The sequence below is a fragment of the Charadrius vociferus genome, unplaced genomic scaffold (assembly GCF_000708025.1).
Source record: "Charadrius vociferus isolate BGI_N301 unplaced genomic scaffold, ASM70802v2 scaffold259, whole genome shotgun sequence".
In the NCBI taxonomy this organism is placed as follows: Eukaryota; Metazoa; Chordata; class Aves; order Charadriiformes; family Charadriidae; genus Charadrius; species Charadrius vociferus.
In genome coordinates this window covers 3645987-3662810 of record NW_009661368.1, presented here as the reverse complement: position 1 = coordinate 3662810, position 16824 = coordinate 3645987, and the positions used below count along the sequence as shown (strand labels likewise).

At 56.4% G+C, this 16824-nt stretch overlaps 1 protein-coding gene across 1 annotated transcript in view; it reads right to left on the bottom strand.

Moving 5' to 3' along the window:
* Positions 1-5243: 5243 nt before the first annotated feature.
* CDH22 (cadherin 22, type 2) overlaps positions 5244-16824 on the bottom strand; it is a 55314-nt gene continuing 43733 nt past the window's right edge. Inside the window, exons 8-11 of the mRNA XM_009893511.1 lie at positions 16671-16792; positions 16238-16355; positions 7207-7458; positions 5244-5782 (exon numbers count right to left, since the gene is read on the bottom strand). Of these exons, the coding sequence (XP_009891813.1) occupies positions 5244-5782; positions 7207-7458; positions 16238-16355; positions 16671-16792 (1031 nt within the window). The remainder of the gene's footprint in view (positions 5783-7206; positions 7459-16237; positions 16356-16670; positions 16793-16824) is intronic.

Genomic DNA, 16824 nt, shown 5'->3' with positions numbered 1-16824 from the left:
TCCGAGCAGGCGGCAGCATCCTCCGCACGCACCGCTTTGCTCCTCCAGCAGCCTGCTCTGCCCAGCGACTGCCTATTCTGTGCACTCACTGCCCCGCTCCACACCGATGAACGCGGGCGTCGTTAATGAGCTGGGAGCCCTCCACCCATGGTGCTGCGTGTTCCACACCCCCAGGGATGCCTCTGATGTGAGAAAACTGACCTGGAAGAAGCATCTTCATTCCATACTCACCAGCAGAACAGCCCCTGGCTTTGCCCAGCCGGCCCCTGGATCTGAGACAGTCCTGTCGCTGGACACCAGTCTGCAGAGCAGGACCGGCTTCCTCTCCTGCAGGAGCAAGGAGGAGATCAACCTGCCCTTGCCCTGCCCTGCTGGGAGCCAGAGGCTGCTGTGCAACTGCTGAAGAGAGAAAAGTTGCTATAGAAAGATTTCCTCAAAAGGGACTGGGTTGAGGGGGCATGGAGCTCTTAAAACATCTTCACAGATGCTTCTGCAATCAGAGCTCTCGATAATCCTCCTCTTTTGTAGTCAAGGGTCTGGTTCTGGCTGGCAATTTGTTGCTTTGAGCTCTCTCCATTCCTCCACAATATCAAGAAGCAAATCCTTCTGCACGGTCCAGGCTCATCACACTCAATGCTCGGCACTTGTTACCTCCTTCGTTAGGAGCACACTAACTGCAGGCGCTTCCTCTGCCAACGGGGAGCTCCTAGGATAATCCAGCCCACCTGATGCCCAGAGTCCCAAGGCAGCGAGGCTGCTTGTTTGTATGCCTGAAGTTGGACAGCAGGAGTCAAAGAGAGCACATCTGGCTGCAGCTGGGACATGAGAGCTCTTGTTGCTAAGGTCCTGGGCTGAAAACCCAGGGTACAAACACCCAGCAACTGTCAGTACCTCTGCACACATCAACTGGCCGATGCGCCCAGAACAGCCATAGCATAACAGCTGTGAGTGTACCACTGACACACTCGCTGTGTGGGGGCCATTAATGATGATGTTCTCAAAACAGCCTCCTCAAGGCTGGCAGCTATAGAGGCACTGGCTGTAATTGTGAAAAGAAAAGTAGTGCGTACACTGAGGTCTGGCAGCACACCTTGCACCTCTGAAAAACCCTCCGGCCTCAAGACTCCTCCCTTCTGTGACAGCATCCCACTAACTGCTGTCGTCAAAGGTCACCAGGCGTTTCTTCGACAACATTTAGTGAATAGATGGGAGTGGAGGCACGGGGATGGTGAAGGATAGGGAAACGCTTAAAGACCTCAGGGATCAATAAGTCTGTTTCGGACCGAGGACTGCAAGATGCTATTTAAACGACTGTCACTTTATGGAGAGGTTTAAATTCTGCCTGTGCTACCTGCTGACCTACATTGATGCCACCACAGAGTTTAGCACACGTCCTCCTCTCTCTGTGCCAGCCCTCTGCGGCGTGCCACATCCAGCCCTCTGTGGCGTGCCACATCCAGCCCTCTGCGGCGTGCTGCCACCACCGACGGGTGCCGGAGCATTCGCAGCTGCACGCCTTGACCAGGCTTCCTGGGCCCAGGGAGGTTCATGCTTGTTTTCCATTAACACGTTGCTCGTTCCCCAGTCCCTTGCCATCAAGAAAACCACCAGCGATTGATTTACCTGTGGTCAGGCTAGGGTGCCATTTATTCGCATCATTTCAGTATTAAAACTGAATACAAAGGGGATTTTTGCTGCAGCTGATAACTGAATGCTGCTGCAATACACGCCATTGCCAATGTGAGAACGGGTCACGGTAACAAAACCTGTTGACAATTGACAACCCGTTCCCAGCTGTATTGAAGCTGGGAAGGAGTACATGACCTGGATCCGTGCCCTTGAGTGATCAGCTGGTCAGCTACGAGGCTGTTGATGAACTTCAAGAGAACACCACTGAAGATGCACTTTTTAAAGAACACTAAGGAACTCTGTTGGCTGAAACAGGAAGATCGTGAAGATGCATCATCAGACTTTCTTTTGCCGCTTGGCGTGCAGTTTGCCCCTTGTTCCTTCTATTGTTGTTCTGCAGGATGAGTGAACGATGCCCCCGTCGCAGGACGAGCTGCTGCCGGTCACCCACGGGGGCAGTGCTTCTGGGACCGCGCTGAGGAGCCTGTGCCCGGCTGTGGCGGCTCAGACCCCGGACCCCAGTGCTGGGGTGGCTCCTGCTGGGAGCAGACACGGCAGGCAGGCACTGCAGCCAGCCTGGACCATCCACCCCGCGCCTCGTGCTACTCAAAGCACAACCCATCTTTCTCTTCTTGAAGAGATGGAGAAAGCCAAGGACTTTTTTTGTTTTCATCATTTCCTTCAAATTCAGACAGAATAACTGACCCTTCTCTTGAAGAAGCTCTTTCTGATGATCATTTCAATGGAAATCAGGAAGAAGCTAGAGAAGCAGTGTCCTGCCGGTGGGAACTTGCTGTGGGAGGCAGGCGGTTTGGCTGCCAGCTCCTGGCAGGGAAGATGCTGCACTGGGCTGTGCCGTGGCCCGTCCTGCCGGCGAGGCAGCCTGCCCGGTCCCTCTGGGAAGGTTCCGATGGGACCGTGGTGACAGTGCAATATGAGGAAACGAAACAAGACGAAATAAGCAAATAAGACTCAGGCTAGACGACAAGGAAATAATTTATTTCCAGGTCCTAGAAAGACCTTGAAAAAATAACAAGGGTGAGGAAATCAACCTCCTAATTTCATTTGGGTAGAGAAAGGAAACCAAAGTGACTCCATCAGACACTGTGGCAGCTGCCAGCTCCTCCTGCCGGGCGCGGGTGGGCAGGGAGTGCGGGGCAGCACTGCGTGGAGCGGCCGGCTCACTCGGCACCGTGCTCCTCCCGTATTTACATGTGGGATAGAAATTAAACCGCAAGCGTGCGTGCATGCGCGTTGGGGAGGACTGGCTGGTCGGGGATGGAGAATAACCCGGTGGGAGGGTTACTAAACACGTACCCTGTCGGACCCCATCTCCTAGGGACAGAGCCCTGCTATTGCACAACACTTTTGCTAGAGGAAGGGCCAGCTCCGGAGGGGCGAGGGCACAGCTCGGCAGCCCAGAGGGAAAAGACGAACACGTTCCTGAGGAAAGAGAGGGCTTTCTCCATTCTCCTGCTCCGGGGGTTTGGGGCATCACCTGCCTGAGGCGGAGTGGTCAGAGCCAGCACTCGAGGGCCAGCGTGAAGCAGCCCGTTGGCCCCGCTGCCTTCCCAGCATCATCACAGTGAACCAGCAGCACGCTGGAGCGTGGGTGCCGGCAGCGGGGCGCCTGCTGCCTCCTTTGAGGGGGGAGACCGGAGAGACCCTGAGAAGCGAGCAGCTCCCGGTCCCAGTGCGAAAGCCAAACTGCGGCTCCTGCGTGGGTGGACGTGGCAGCAGCGGGCAGGAGCAGCCGAGGGCAGGAGCCGCGGCAAAGATGTGTCCTGCCCTTCTCTGCTGTCAGGTCTCGTGCTGCAGCCAAAGGACCAACACCAGCAGCCGGGAAGCAAAACAGTAAAAAATGAAACACGTGGGTACATTTACATTTAAACCTTCTCCAAGGATAGAAAACACTGTCTGTGGCTAAACTAAAAGGACAAACCCAATGACAAGCCCAGGATGTGTCAGGCCTTGGGAGACCTTATCAGTTACCTATCAATGATATAATTGATTTTTTTTTTTCCAACAGGAACAGATAAGGAGCTGCACTAGCCAGCACAGCCTGAGAGAAGCTGCCCGGGGGTGTTGCTCAAAGCGCTGCCTAATTTACCCCAGGGGAAGTCAGCAGACTGAAAAGACGCAGGGCACTGAGCGTTTTCCTCCAGCATCATCTGCAGCCCGAGGAGCAACAGCACAGCCCGACAGCTCCTCCTCATCTGCCTCTCGAAAGCAGAGATTTCGTGCAAAGGTGGCCCCGCAGTGGGAGCTCGTGCAGGTTTCTTGCAGGGCACTGTGTGGGGACATCCCGGGTACCCTGAGGTGTCACAGACCTACTGCCCAGCCTGCACCAACCAGCTCAGCCGTGCAGCAGCGCCAGCAGGATCTGGCCTCATGCCCATGTCCTGGGGATGGCTTTTCTATCGTGGGTGGTGATGCTTTGCTGTCAGCTGAGTGCAAGCAGGAATTATCCCTCCCAACCAGACGGCTGGGGTTCTCTCGCGCCCTACAGCATGATCCTCCAGCCGGGACGCAGCTCTCCCCCACCACTGAAGGCCAGGGTGTGCTGACGTCCCACCTTCTGCCCTGCGCAGCCCACGCCATTCGGTAGAAGGCTCACGCTTGGCCGAGAGCCCTGAAGACCGGGGCCCAGCCTGTCCCGAGGGGCCAGCAGAGCCGATCCGGGGAGCGCCGCTCCGCACCCCTCCAACGGCACTCCCCAGCACCGCGGCTGCTCTGCGGCTCAGGCCACAGCACCGTGCCTCGGCAGCGGACGGGACATCCCTGTCCATCACCGTGGCCATGGGGCACATCAGGACTTTACAGACAACGTCCGCTGTGCAGGGAGAGCCCCTTCAAAATCATAAGCATCTTTGATAACCTCAAGAAAGGGCTAAGAACTGAGAGGTGAAGCAATTGCAGCTTAGAGGCAAAGTGTGTTTTGAAGTGAACTGTAGTGCAGCGGTCGCTCCGTGCAGGATGTGATCCCGGAGCCCGCGTCCAGCATGTGCATCCCCAGTGCCGCACGCTCCCTCTCATGATGCCGAGGAGCCCACGCGCAGAGAAGAAGGACTCCAAAAAGCGAGTGAACCTAAGGGGGAAGAAGCTGAACAGAAGTTAAAAGCTTGTTTCCCTCTGCAAGGAAAGCTCTTAAAGAAATCAAAGCACTTCAAATGCTCTGACTCAAGTGACAAAAACAATTTAGACGACAAAAGGCTCCCGGTTTTCTCTTCCTCTCCTGAACTGGGCTCACTGAACAGATCTATTTAAATGATAATTTGTGGGGGAGAAACCCCCTCCAAACTCTCTTGAATTAGATTTTGCTCTTTCTTAAATTAATGTGTAGTGCTTTAATGGAGACTGGTATTAAGGAAATGACGATGGCCACAGCGGCTCCTTTGGGCACCCCGGCATTGCCGTGCGGGTGCAGAGGTGCCCTGAGCAGGAGGCAGCTGCCGAGGAGAACGTCGCCCAGCGCTCCTCGGCCCCACGGTGCAGCCCCTCCCCAGCAGCCACAGAGCCTGGCCGGAGGCGCACGCTGTCCCCCCACGGCACCTCATGGCACAGAGCCCCAGTCCAGGAGGTGTCGAGAGCCTCGCGAGGTGCTGGCGGGATGGCTAGGACTCCTCGCTGTCCTCCTCGCCCCTGCGCCCAGCGTAGAGCGCTGCCAGCTGCCGAAACCGTGGCCCCCAGACCCCCAGGTAGGAGAAGTCCTGCTCCGAGCTGCTGGACCAGGTGTTGATGGAGCTCAGGGAGGGCACGGGGGAGTCCGAGCCCTCGAAGGCGTAGGTCTGGAACGAGTCGTAGGGCGGCACGGAGAGGTCCTCGTCCGCCTGCTCCACCTTCTTGCAGATATAGTCTCTGAACACGGAGAAATCCAGGTCCGGGCTCTGCACCCACTGCGGGAGGGCATGGAGCTCGGAGGCAGGGTTTCCGCTCAGGCCCCCCTCTCCCGGCCCCCCGCCTCCATCGCCGCCTTTGATCTCACTGAAGTCGTAGAGGCTGCGCAGGGCTGACATGTCATAGGCCTCTGTGTCCTGCTCGCCACCCCCTTCGTCGTTGTATTTGATTACATTGTCCCTCATGTCCTCGTCATCCTCGGATGTCAGGTGGCTTTTGTGGTGTCGCTTCAGCGTGAGGATCAGAAGGACCAGCACTGGGAAAGGAAGAGACGATCAGATGGGCGCAGGGGCTTGTGCAAGCCGCACTCCTGCCGGGGCAAGGATGGCCGGTGCCCAGCGGCAGGGGGCAGAGGCACATCACCCTCTGGCATGGCTGAGACCACCGGCAGCCCGTTCCTATCAGCCAGGCACATCAAGTAGCAGTTGTGCTGTGCCACTGGCTGGTAGAGAGGTTTGCCCGGGCTCCAGTGCGGACCGGGAGCTCCCTTTCCCATGCAGCGTGACTGCTGAGACCGGAGGGACAGATGGATGAAACGCACGGCTGGACAGACAAATGGATGGATTCTGCAGAAGATGAGTAGGAAAAGGGGGTGCATGAATCACGGCAGCAGCCAAATGTTGGGAGGGTGAATGTGGAGCAGATGGCACAGAGCCTGAGCAATGAGCCGCAGATGTGTCCCGGATCATCATCCATTCATCCCATCACCTTTAAAGCACCGATGTGCACTTTATTCGTTTGGGCAATTAGGCAGAAATTTGTTTGCGCTGCGTTGGAAAATGAAACCAGTGTAAAGTGCACCCTGTGGGAAAGGGTTTTCTAAACGGAGACACAGCAGGAGACGGGGAGCATAGTTGTGCCAAGGAGAGGAGACTTCACTGAACAACGCGGTGGCTTCCACAGATGTCCGGACAGCCCTCAGGATCCAGCTGTGAGCCCGCACCAACGCTGGAGGGCTTTCAGCATCAGCGTCCATCAACTGCCCTATGCTAAACTTGAGGGCACTGCAACACCCCTCTCTCAGGGCCCCTTCCCACGCGCACACAAGCCCACACCTCCCCTGCACCTTCACACCGTGCCATGGTGGCCCAGCACAAGCTTCTGCCAGTGTGCAGGTGGCGGTGCCAGCCGGCAGCATCCCCAGGGTGCGGGCAATGCTCTGGTTTGCGAGCACCCCAGCTCAGCGTCCTGCCCACGCGTTCACGCACACTCTAACACTGACCATCCCCACGCTCCGAGGTAAAAGCACAACTGCGCGCCCCACATTTTGCCACCCTTGGCCACCGCGCTGGGATGCACACGTGCCCCGTCTGCTGTGGTCGCAGCACGGCAGGCTGCGAGCAGCTCTCAGCTCTTGCCCCGCGAGGCAGGGAGCAAGCCAGCACTTCTCCAGCCTCCGCCGGGCAGCAGCCCACCTGCCTGCCTGCAGGGACCCCCGCTCTGGTTGCCCGGCGAGCCCAGCACGTGCGAGCTGGGGCAAACATGGGAGCTTCCCGGATGGTCCCCCACTGGCAGGGAGACAGGCTTCTTGCCCCACACGCTGCAGCTCCCAGCAAGAAGACAGCTGACAGAGGAGCCGGCACCGTGCCCACGGCAACCGCCTGCGCTTGTTGGTGTGATGCTGGGTGGAGAGGAGAAGGGACAGGACAGGAGGATGCCGGGGGACAGGCGGGCACTCACCGACCAGAATGAGGATGCACACCAGCAGTGCGATGAGGGCACCGGGGCTCAGCGTAGCTGATACGACGTAGGCTGTGCTGTTGCAGGACTGGATGGCGCCGTTGCTGTCACAGCCGCAGACGCGGATGGTCAGAGTCCCCGTGCTGCTGAGGGCCGGCGGGCCGCTGTCCACCACCAAAATGGGGAGCAAGTACACGTCCTGCTCCTGGCGATTGAAGCCCATTCTCTGCGTGTGCACCGCAGCCGTGTTGTCTGCAGGGAACAAGTAAAACCACAGCAAAGTCACCCCCATAGCACAGCCAGCAGGACTCGCCAGGAGCTCCTCCGCGCTCAAGATGAACAGGGGTTGTTCGTGTGCCAACTCCAGCAACCGCCCGAAAAGGAGATGGGGCCTCCCTCCTCTCCATCACGGGGGAGCAGGGAGCCAGCTCATGGCTGGCTTATGCACCGCAGCCCCTCAGCAGCCTGAGTGCCGGGAGGTGGCCAGCTCTGCTCCAGCACGTGCCCCTTCACTGAGCACCCTGGGGCCAGCCCAGCGTCTCCCCGGCCAGCGTGCCCAGGGCATGGCAAACCCAACACAGGAGAAACAGCATATGGGTATCTGAGCCGTGCTGACAAACACCACAGTTGGAGCAGAGGGAGGGAAAAAAACCTTCCAGAAGACCCTCCGAGGGTGGCACAGAGCAGGAATCAGGATAAAAATCAGTTGCTGACATGGAAGACCAGAGCGGAACGGGGGTCTGCAGGTGGCACTGAACCTGCAAGAGCAGCTACTGCTTCCATACCTGAGACCCGCGGGTGAAGGGTCCTGCCTCAGCTGGAGGGCAAAATACCCTCAGGATCCTTTGTAACCTCTGAAGGAGCAGGCAGAGCTCCTTCCAAGCCTCCCAGCCAAGCCAGCCATCCTCCATCCCATCTGCTCAAACCCTGCTGTTCCAGGGGCTCAGCCGGCACAGCATAACCCATTACAATCCCATTAACACGGCCACTCCATGGGCTCCTCCAGGGCCCGGGCGCCAGAGATGAACCCAAGCAGCAGCTGCGCCCAGGACGACCTGGAGGAGGGAGGGTAGGAACAGGGACCGAAATATCAGCTCGGCTCCTTGCTCATGTGTGCCACTCGCTGCCAGCCAGCAGCAGAGCAGGGAAGGGATTGAAGAGTAGCTGAACGAGCGCGGCCAGATGTCAGAAGTGGCTGCCGACTGTCTGCAGTCTTTATCTAATAAAATGTAGATTGGCCCGCTCACAGCAAGGTGCTGCTGTCTACAGACTCTCTCCTCATTGCGCCTGATTTATGCCGGACTGGCCCCTTTTTGTATCAATCAGCTCTTCGATCGGAAAAGACATCTATTCTAATTCTGGCTCTTGGGCTGCCTGCCACCGCGGAAATTGCCGTATGGATCGGGTGCTGCACGGGAGCACACGGGGCACGGCGGGGACAGCAGGCGAGCCAAGAGCAGCGCAGAGGGGCAGGCACATGCCGAGCTGCGAGATGGGGAAGATCCACCTGCAGATGGGAAGCGGGGCAGATCCCGGAGACGTCGCGCAGCAGCCGGGGCAGAGCAGAGCACGGAGCCCATCTCCCCTCCCAGCTGCTCGGGGCTGGGGGCAATGCAGTTTGGGCAGAGTCTGCCAGGATCCCAGCGCTCAGCCCTCGCCCAGCTCTGCCAGTACAAACAGCACAGATGATCTGTTGCAGGACTGCTGCAAAAGCCAAGCGAGGGCAAGGCTGGTCTCTGCTTCAGGGCGGTCTGGAAGAGGAGCTGGGGCAATCCGTGCCCCCTGTGCTGACGCGGGCGCAGAGGCGAAGCCCACCCAGTGTGTGCTGGAGGCGAGCGTGGCTACGTGCAGCAGGAGCGAGGAAGATGGGCTGTCTGTGCCCAGAGGGTCAGCAGCAGTGCACGGGCTTGTGCCCAGAACAGCCCTCGGCTGTTGTGGTGCTACACACCAGATTGCTGCTTCCTATCGTCGGGTTTCTGGACTCAGCCCACCAGAGTCTTCTGTGTTGCCAGAACACGGCCGTGTTGCTGGGGAGAGCGCAGCCTTTGGCACCCCAGCTGGGGAGAGCGGGGCTCCAGCATAAAGGAGACAGGGAGAAAGTAATCTCTTCCAGTTCATCTGAGAGCACAGGTCTGCCTTGAAGAGCTCAGTGCGGGGGAAAGGCAAAGACATCGGAGAGAAGACCACACCAGCCAACATTTGGAGGCTGCACTGAATGCCACAAGGGCGATATCCAAAACAAGATCTTATTCATGCACACTGAACTGTGCTGCAGGTCACTAGGAAAAAACTCTTCCTTTGTATGTAGCATCTTTTATCCATTAAGGGAATTTTCCAGGTAACCTCACTCATCCCTGCTCAGGGCAGCAGACTTGAGGCAGGCAACATCCTCAGGAGCACAGAGCAGAAGACAGCAGCAAGGCAAAGGCTTGTACGAGTCGATCCGGGGACAGTTTGCCTCAGAAGGGAGATACTGCATGCAATGTCAGCGCTCCTCCCGCGAGGCTGCAGCCCCAGCACTGACCCACGCTTCGAGTCAGATGTGATCCAAACGCTGCAGCATCACCAGCCCGTGGAGGGGATTGCCCACAGCGAAGAATGTGATCACTTTCTGCACCGTGTGCGTTGCCTGGCTTCTCTGTACGCGAGGCAGGGACCACCGACCCTCTGCCTGGGCAGCCACCTGGTCCTGCAGGACATCTGCCACCGCAGCTGAGACTCCTGGAGCCACACGTGGCCCCAGCATGGTGGCAACTCGGCAGAGCTGTCAGGAAGGAGGAGCAGAGGAGCACCAGCCCCCTGGGCTGAAGGAGGCTGAAGCAAGTGTGGCAGCTTGCCCACAGCAGAACCTGCTGAGAAGCTGCCTATTGCCTACCAAGGATGAACTAGGGAAAAAAAAAATATATATTATTGTTATGCTAATCGTTTGCACAAAGGTAACAAGATCTAATTTGGTGCTGCTCCCTCATCTTGCTGCAGCATAGCGGGGAGATATAAATAACGTTAATGGCACCATCTCAGCAAGAGGCTAGGACTAACGCCTAGCTAGCCCAGCTAAACACAAGCCTCGGGCATTTGGACCCAGTAGAGATGAAGCCACAGGACAAATGGGACAGACCCACTTGCTGTGAGCACAAAAGGCTCTGGCCCTCAGCCCGGGAAGGTCGCCTTTGCTGGCACCGTCACACCAGTCAAGTAACCAGCCTGAGGTCATGGTCGGATGCTGGCTCGGAGGATCCCCGTGCGCACAGCCCTGCACCTCCACGTGCCGCTCAGCCCATCTCTGGCCCAGGTCTGACGAACCTGTTTGGGATGTCTCCCAGCCGGCCGGGCGAGCACCTCTTTAGGGCTGTGTAAATGCAGGCGCAGCACCAGCTCCCCACCTCTCTGGAAATGCAGCAGAAGGTTGGCGACTCCCCTTCTGTGTACAGCCAGCTCCAGCTCCTGCGAGGGACCCGCCACAAGGCACACTGTATTTTTAGGAACAGCCGCTAGAAATCATGGGGAAATACATGTCCAAGTCGCAGAGAGGCAGCCACTAACCTCAGCTCAGCTCCGCTGAGACAGCACGTTGCGCAGCTGAGCCCCTTCACCTCCGAGTATGGGAAGGAGAAATATTTTCACGGCTGAACCCACAAAGTCAAAATAAAGTAGCCAGTACTTAAATATATCAGCAGCATGAAAGACAGCTCTGCTCTGAGAAACCTCAGCTCGGGAAGGGGCTGAGGTCTTGCTCTGTCACCCAAAACTCGGTGCTCAGGAGAGACACAAAAATCACAACTACAAAACACTATTTCAAACATGAAACGACATTTTCTCTCTTGAACAGGGTGACATGAGCACTTCCTACAGGAAGGAGATCCACAGAAATGTCATGTCTACTCCTACGACATTGCTCCCTGGGGCTGGACAGCCAGACCCTGCTCTGGCAGAGACCAGCCCCCTCCAGGCACTGGGATGGCTCCAGTCTCCTCCTTGCTGCCCACCCGCTGTGCCCATGGCTCCACAACTGTTTTCTCTGTTGGGCGTTTACACCCCTGTTACTTGCAAACTTCTTCTGTGTTCCCTTCTGAGATACTCCAGAAAAAGCAGCGCTGCTGCCATGCAATGTAGTCTATTTGACCACAGAAGCGAAGAAAATTTTGCCCAGATCTGGGAAAATGTATCCTGGAAAATGCATCCGAAGCAACCTCCTGCAAAACATCATCATTTCTCCTGGTACAGTTGTTTCTTTACATGCAGCTGACCCAAGGCAGTTGCTTCAGGATGCGTGTCTTGGTATAGATTTGTTGGTATCAGCACAGCACGAATCGTTGCAAAGAAAAGCCAGGCAGGGCTGGTCCTGCAGCCTCTCGTGTTTCTTCCTCTGTCGCATCTTTGTACTAAGTCCATTTTTGGGGTCACGAGGTTGAAGAGCAGTGTTTCCCAGGAGGTGGTACTGAAATTTGAGCAGACGGTAATCCACAGCGTTCCTGCACAGACAAGCTTGGATCACCACACTTATGTTTTCCTGCCGAGTCCTCACCCGGTTGCATTTTGTGTTATGGTCACACCGCTCTAAGGGTTGTGCCATGTGTTCTCTGAAGCCCCAAGCCAAACCATTTACTATCATTGTCATCTTGCTACGTAAACTGACATCTCCTCTGCAGATTTCCTATGCCACCCTCTCCCCGACCACACAGCGATGTTATCCCGTGTCGCATCATACCACCTTGTGCGACAGACAGGAGACGGCACCTCTGCCTGCTTGAGGAGCACATCACCAGACAAGGCAGAAACCAACGTGAGCTGAGTGTGTGCAGGGACCAGTCAATACTGTTGTAAGAGGAAAGTTTAGGAAGCCAATATACTCTGGTGGTAGCGTAACATCACTAGGAATAAAAAAAATAATTAAGTCTCTCAGATTCCCTCTCCAAAGAGGCTCTTGGCAGCTTCAAAGACAGAACTAATAAATCCTTCTCATAACTCAATCTTGAGCAGCGCTAAGGTAGCAGAAGGGAACAAGCTGCCTCCAGTTTGGATTTCGATATCCCTGCACTCTCCCACACTCTTGGGGCCACACGAGCATCTGCCTTCCCCTTCTCCGGCAGTTGTTCTGCAGCTCCGGTGCCCGGGCACACCAGCTCCGGGGACGTGCAGATGGCTCCCGGCCGGGCCTGCGGCCATGCTGCTGCTGGAGCTGCCCAAAAGGAGCAGACCCCCTCTCCAGCCCCTGGCGGGTGCAGCTGGTAGGAGAATAATCCGATTTTTCCCTTTTGCCTCTTCCTTCTCCCAAATCCTCTGGGTGCCAGGCCACAGCACCACTGCTGTGTGTTTACCTTTTGCTCAGCCCCTTCGGAGATTTGATGCTCTTTTTCACCCCCTGTCAGATCAGCATCTGTGCGGTTCCTGCTGTGAACGGCATCCCTGCGGGGCTGGAGGAGGCTTCCCCTATCCTGAGGCAATCCTCAAATCCAAACATTTTGCTTTTGATTGTTACGATTTTCACATCTTCTATCACCCATTACATGCTCTTAATGAGACCTGCAGAGAGTTCAGACATCTGCTTGCCTAGCCCTTGAGCTCTGGAGTCAGTAGCTCCATGTGTCGCTCCATATTATGTAGCACCCCTTCCAGGATGCTGGGCTTGGATGCTTTCTACCATCCCTTCCAACACAATTAGCATTTCTTGGAGAACACGATTTCAGGCTTTAATTGCCTTTGATTCTTCTGTAATCAATTTTCTCCGGCCAGAAAGACCCAGCAAAAGGTGAGTTAGGAGGCAGAGGATGGTGAATGCCTTTGGAATGGCACCAATTGGACCTGGGTGAGGTCAGCTTTTCCAATTCTCTCTCTTCCTTTAGGCGCTTCATCTGCCGGGCATCTTCCTTCTGGACTGGGGTCGTTGTTACCACACGTGACATTTATTCCTTGTCTGATGAATTAGGAAGTACTTCAGCACTCCCTTGGACAGAAAAAAAGCAAGGAAAGAGAGATGCCAGTAGGAAACGGCACTGTTTCCAAAAGCCTGGCTCCTGCAAACCAGCTGTAACTCAGGTAACACAAGGTTTCCTGCAGGGTCACCTTTTGCTCTTGTAGCTCTGACCCAGAGCATCAGAGCCAAGGCAGCTCTGGGTGCCACTGGGAGCTGATGAGCGGGGCTGCGGGTGTTAACCACAGGCCCTTTGCACGGCCATCCCCACTCCTGGCAGTTTTGGCTGCACTGGGGACTGACCAACCAGGTTTTGGGCAAGCAGCAGTGTCCTGAGTGCGTCGCGGTGGTACCAGGCTGCAGCAGACCTGCCCTGTGACCACTGCCATACACTCACTTACTAGCAGGTACTCCACAAGCTCTTCATCCGATGGACAGGCTGCCCCATCGATCACCCTGGGTTTTAGACCTCGCAGCCTTCCTCCGCGCTGCCCATGAAGAACCCTAGAAGAGCGTTCAGCATCCTCTCCTGCCCTCCTGCGCTACCTCGCCTGGCTCTGCTCCCACCCTTGCGACAGGGCTCTGCGCTTCAACATTTCACCGCACTCTCACTCCACCTGCTCCTCCAGCCCCCTGCGGGGTCAGCTTTGCCGGCGAGGTGCCTGCCCAAGCAGCCCACCCCTCTGACATCTCTCCGGCAGCTCGCAGTTACCTCGCTGCTGGCCGGAGCCCCCCAGGCTCCCCACCTTACCCCACCGACCCTGCCAGGGCTGGCTGCTCCTGCCCTGCCTGACGAACCCTAACGGCAGCATTCCCGAGGAGATGCTGGTCCCTGCCGTGCTGAGGACAAGTCACCCTCCCGAGGTGGCTTTCTGCCTCCTTGCAGGAGCCGAGGGATGTAGGTGCAAAGCAAAAGCGAGAAGAAGGATTTAAGCGAGAGCTTAGTGAATCCATCTGTGCTGACATCCATCAGTGTCACTCCTTGGCTGCAAAAGCAATATTTATAAATCACGTTTCAAAACTGGCTACAAATTTGTACAAAGAAACAGATGGGCTGGTGGTAGCAGTTTGTCACCACTGATATTTATATGGAGGAGCAGAGACAAGTGCAAGAGGGGTGAACGCACGTGAGGGAGTCAAAGGGGGGGACAAAGGAGGATCCAGCAAGGGAACCCACGAGAGCAGGGGGCGAAGGTGAGCCCACCCAGGGCACTCAATGGGCTGGAGAAAAGGAGGGGGGGGAGAAATCAAAGGAAGGGAGGTGACACCAAAACACACACGTTAGAAATGAGGGGTGCCTCCATCTGCACAGGCAGCCGCCTCCTCTTGCTGTGGAAGACAGCATTGCTTGGCAATTGGGAGGGTCTCCGAACACCCTGGGAGTAACCCCGCAGGAACAGCATTTGTTTTCCTGAGAACAGAAGGCGGGAGGTGATGCCAGCTTTTACTCATTTTATGCAGTGTTGCACCACATGCAAAGTTTGTGGGATCGTTTAGCACGAAGGATTACCCCGTGCAACGAGAGCCTCATCCCACTCAAGAGAGCAGCAGCTCCGGAGGAGATAGAGGCGCGTGAGCCCGTGTCCTGCACCCTCCTGCAACGGCGGCTCTCGGGCTGCTGCTGGTGAACCCCGGCTGAGCCAACGGGGGGCGATTCCCACACAGCACCGGGCAGCGAAGCAGCCCTTTGCCGAGCTCCAGCCGCCCCTGGCCAGGTCTCTCCTGCCAGACAGGAGGAGCAGCAGCGATGGCTCCGGGATCGCAACCCAGCTGCAGCAGACATCCCGGCTCGGAGCAGGGAGCGCGGCCCCGGGCCCCTCGGAGCTTCTGGAGGGGTCCGGGTAGGGACAGATCCGGGTGTAACTCAGCACGTTTTTATGAGGTCCTTCAGAGAAAGTGAAGGGAGTTAATCGCTGGGCGTGGGACAAAATCTTGCAGAGGATTAAAGCTTGCTTACATGATAAGAAGCAAAAGGCCTCGTGAACAGCTGCCCCATCAGTGCAGGGGGAGGGACTCGGGTCAGGGACAGCTGCACTTTTTAGGACACAAAGCAATATTGGTCCCTCTGTGATTACGTCTGAAGCTTTTTTGCCGCAAGTTCCATTTTGTCTATCCCTAATAACGCTGAACCAAACTGAGCGAGCAGGATCTTACATCAGCAGAGGGTTCCTTTGATAAGCTCAGAACAAACTAAATCAGACTTCTGATAGATGATGAAACTGCAAAAATGGAGAAAAAAATGGTTTAAAAGCAGCCACAAAACAGAACAAAGAAGCATTTCAACGTGGGCTGCTGGCTTCCTTCTGGGCTGGCCCCTTTGACAAGTAAGTGCACATCTGGCTGGAAAAGATCCCGGTACCTGCTGCAATCAGCACCTAAATTCACCCAAAACATCAGTCAAAAATAGCAAGCAGCCTGATAACTACCTTTCTGGATCGTTATCATCCACACAAACACAGCCTGACCTTGCAGTCCGCAAAGCCAATTGACGACCAGGGCTCAGCCAGCAAAACCTGCATCGCACCCCCTGGTTAGTGCAGAGAGCGCTTCCCTGCCTGGCTGCGTTTTCTGAAGGACGGGATGAGCCTCAGGAAACGCAGAGGAACTACGTCCCTGAGCCACCACCCAACGGGGAATCCGGCTCTGCTGGCCCTGTCCCAGGTATGGCAATGGCCAAGGGTTGGCAGCTGCATGGCCCCACTGCCTCCCAGGACTCTTGAGCTGCTCCCGTTTGTCGGGAGCATGGCAGGTCCAGGATTTACCTTGGAGAGGGGTAAATCCTAACGCTCAAAACGGGAGCGTGTTCATCTGTAAATCCATATCATCTCCTTGCCTGCGGGAAGGTTTGACACTTCCCATCAAGAAAGGGACCAAGAGCCCTGAAAACATTGAAGGCTAACCAGATGGGACAAGAAGAGTTTTGGACCTATCTGCAGCACAGAAGAAGGCAGACCCTCCTTGAGGAAATCCAAACTGGTAGCTGACCAGTCCCACCATTTCAGGATGGCAAGGAGCCTTGCAGGGTGCCCAAAGCACCCTGAGCTCCAGCCAGCACGGATGGACTGTAAGCCCACAGCCCCATCTCCCTTCCTGCACTGGGCAGGGCGCAGCAGGGCTTACCCTTAATATCCAGCAGAGAAAAATGGTGGTTGTTGGTGGCTTCAGGTGCCAGTGTGAAGTAGAAACGATGGCCACTCTGAGGCTCATCACGGTCCACAACGCTTATTGTCTGGATCAGCTGTGAGGAGAAAGCAGAGGTGAGAATAAGTGCTGCCTCCGCAGCCCCTCCCACGGGTCCCGCTCACACGGTCCAGCCCAGCAGAGCATCACCAGCTTCTGCCACAGGGAGGGATGAGCCTTTGCCCTTATAGACAGGCTTAGCTGTAGGACACCAGCAAAGTGGCTCCCAGCGTGACAGCAGCTGCACGGGAAGATGTTCAGGCAGAATGGGAAGGATGGGCAGGCTGGCACTGGTCCAGAGCACTGCTCGCAGCATGAGACCGCTGCAGGCACTGATGGAGACTCATGAGAAGAGCCGGGGGACACCCGCTACCTGGCCTGGCTTGGCATCCTCGCACACAGCAGCTTCATAGGGGGTGGCGAGCTCAGGCGGATTGTCGTTCACATCCAGGATACGGATACGGAGAGATGCTCTCGATACCTGTGAGTGATTATCTGAAACAAAAAAAAGGAAAGCAGGCTTCAGC